The 1,923-nt window shown below is 38.1% G+C and overlaps 1 protein-coding gene across 1 annotated transcript; it reads left to right on the top strand.

Annotated features, from left to right (window-relative positions):
- The first annotated feature begins 260 nt into the window (after positions 1–260).
- Positions 261–1,162, top strand: LOC145097589 (protein RALF-like 34). The gene has a single exon (XM_079035176.1). The coding sequence runs from the start codon at positions 534–536 to the stop codon at positions 927–929; it is 396 nt and encodes a 131-aa protein (XP_078891302.1). The 5' UTR covers positions 261–533; the 3' UTR covers positions 930–1,162.
- The last annotated feature ends 761 nt before the right edge of the window (positions 1,163–1,923 follow it).

Below are 1,923 nucleotides of genomic sequence, written 5' to 3'. Positions count from 1 at the left end.
TCCCTAATAAATATCATCAACATTCCAAACAATATTATAATAAATTTCAGGGTATTTAAATATATTTCATAGTATAAAAAGTGTTCAGTCAAATAAGAATTTATTTGGTTATTAAACAATACAAACAAAATTCATGATTAAAAGCCGTTTGTCTTTAAAAATTATCACAAAGTACACTTTTATTGCTCCATAATCAAAGCGCGTGAATCGTGATTAATTCGTGCCTTTACAAAATCAATTAAACTATCGCCACCGTCTTCCGCCGTATCAACCACTAATCACCGCCCTTATGATTGGCTTCACCACTAAAATATTCCGCAATTTAGAGCGAGAGTATGCGTATTTCACCATTATCGAGACAGTTTTCAGGCTTTATGTCCATGGTCGCAGAGGCACTCATTAAATTCTCCAGCTGTACGCCGAACTCCCGCCATGTGACTCTGCGTCCCCACTTCCACTCCCACTCACCATAAACCTCCAAATCCCTTACCTTCCTCATCTCTCCAACTCAAATTTCCCCTAAAACTACATCTATGGCGTCATCTGTTCTTCTAAACACCCAAATCGCACTATGTCTGGTGTTACTCGCGCTTATACACTCCTCAGGCGCCGATGTATCAAACGCCGTGAAGGAGCACTCGCTACGTCTCATCACCGACGAGCTTGACTGGCCGACATCGTCGATGTACGACGGAATTGACGAGATCGATGGCGTAAACGACGAAGATGCCTCCACCGTCGCCGGTCGGAGATCTCTGTTCTGGAAGAGGTTTGGATACTACATTTCCTACGGCGCTCTCTCCGCTAACAGAGTCCCATGTCCGCCGCGATCCGGCCGATCATACTACACTCATGAATGTTGGAGAGCCAGAGGTCCTGTTCATCCTTACACTAGAGGTTGCTCCGCCATCACTCGTTGCCGCCGGTGAAATCCGCCGCCTGAAATTACTAGGTTAGCGTTTGCTAAAGTTGAATCTACGTCTCTAATTATTATTACGGAGATGGTTTAATTATGTTTCGGTTTTTCCCTTACTATCATGTTGATCGAATCTGTATCAACTTAATTGTGTTTATGAAACTTGAATGACTCCATTGTTGGATGAAGAACCTTGTATAATGTATTATGATTTTGCTCTTGAGAAACTCTAAACTTTTGTGTGCATATGAACGTATCTCATCGATCTAATGACTTTATTATTGAATAAAGAACATTTTTGGGTGAATGAATGATCGAAAGTATGTTTATAGTAAAGAGGTAAAGTTCATATTTTTGTGTCAAGATTGGCAAAGGGTATCTTTTGGACAAGTTGAAAGCTTGATTGATGCATACAAGAAGTCAAAAGATGTGATTTTTTAAACAAATTAAAGTATAAAACTACACATAAATGATGGGATTCATGGTCCTTTATTCATAGAGGCATTTTTGTAGGCCATATTAAACACTTTTTCTTTCTCTTTAACCAAGTGTTCCACACCACTAATAGTGTTTCTTTGGAATTTTGTATATTAACAAAGATTTTGAGAACTAAGTTTTGGTGGGATTGGTTTGTTTCAAACTAGAAGTGTAACTATATATAAATTATAGGATTCATGGTCCTTTATTCATATAGAGGCATTTTAACTTGTAGTCCATATCAAACACTTTTTCTTTCTTTGACACACTATTCCACATCACCAATGGTGCCTCTTTGGAACATTGTGTGTCGGTGGGGTGAGTTTTGACCCTGATTTGCTTCAAATCTGTAAAAATTTTACGAGTTTGGATTTTATGTGTCTTTGTATGTAGACTTGTCAGTGGAGTGAGTTTTGACCCTGATCTGTTTCAAATCTGTAAGAATTTTACGAGTTTGGATTTTAATTTTCAATTCATTTATACATTTACGATCCATACTCGTTTAACTTTTTAATAAAATGGGCGGCTAC

The sequence above is a fragment of the Lactuca serriola genome, chromosome 4 (genome assembly GCF_051521515.1).
Source record: "Lactuca serriola cultivar US96UC23 chromosome 4, Lser_US96UC23_V15, whole genome shotgun sequence".
In the NCBI taxonomy this organism is placed as follows: Eukaryota; Viridiplantae; Streptophyta; class Magnoliopsida; order Asterales; family Asteraceae; genus Lactuca; species Lactuca serriola.
The sequence above is the reverse complement of the archived record's forward strand: the minus strand, read 5'-3'. Positions and strand labels throughout refer to the sequence as shown.

Bases quoted from the DNA above. Each gene is read 5' to 3' on its own strand.
- LOC145097589 (XM_079035176.1), top strand. From the start codon at position 534: ATGGCGTCATCTGTTCTTCTAAACACCCAAATCGCACTATGTCTGGTG.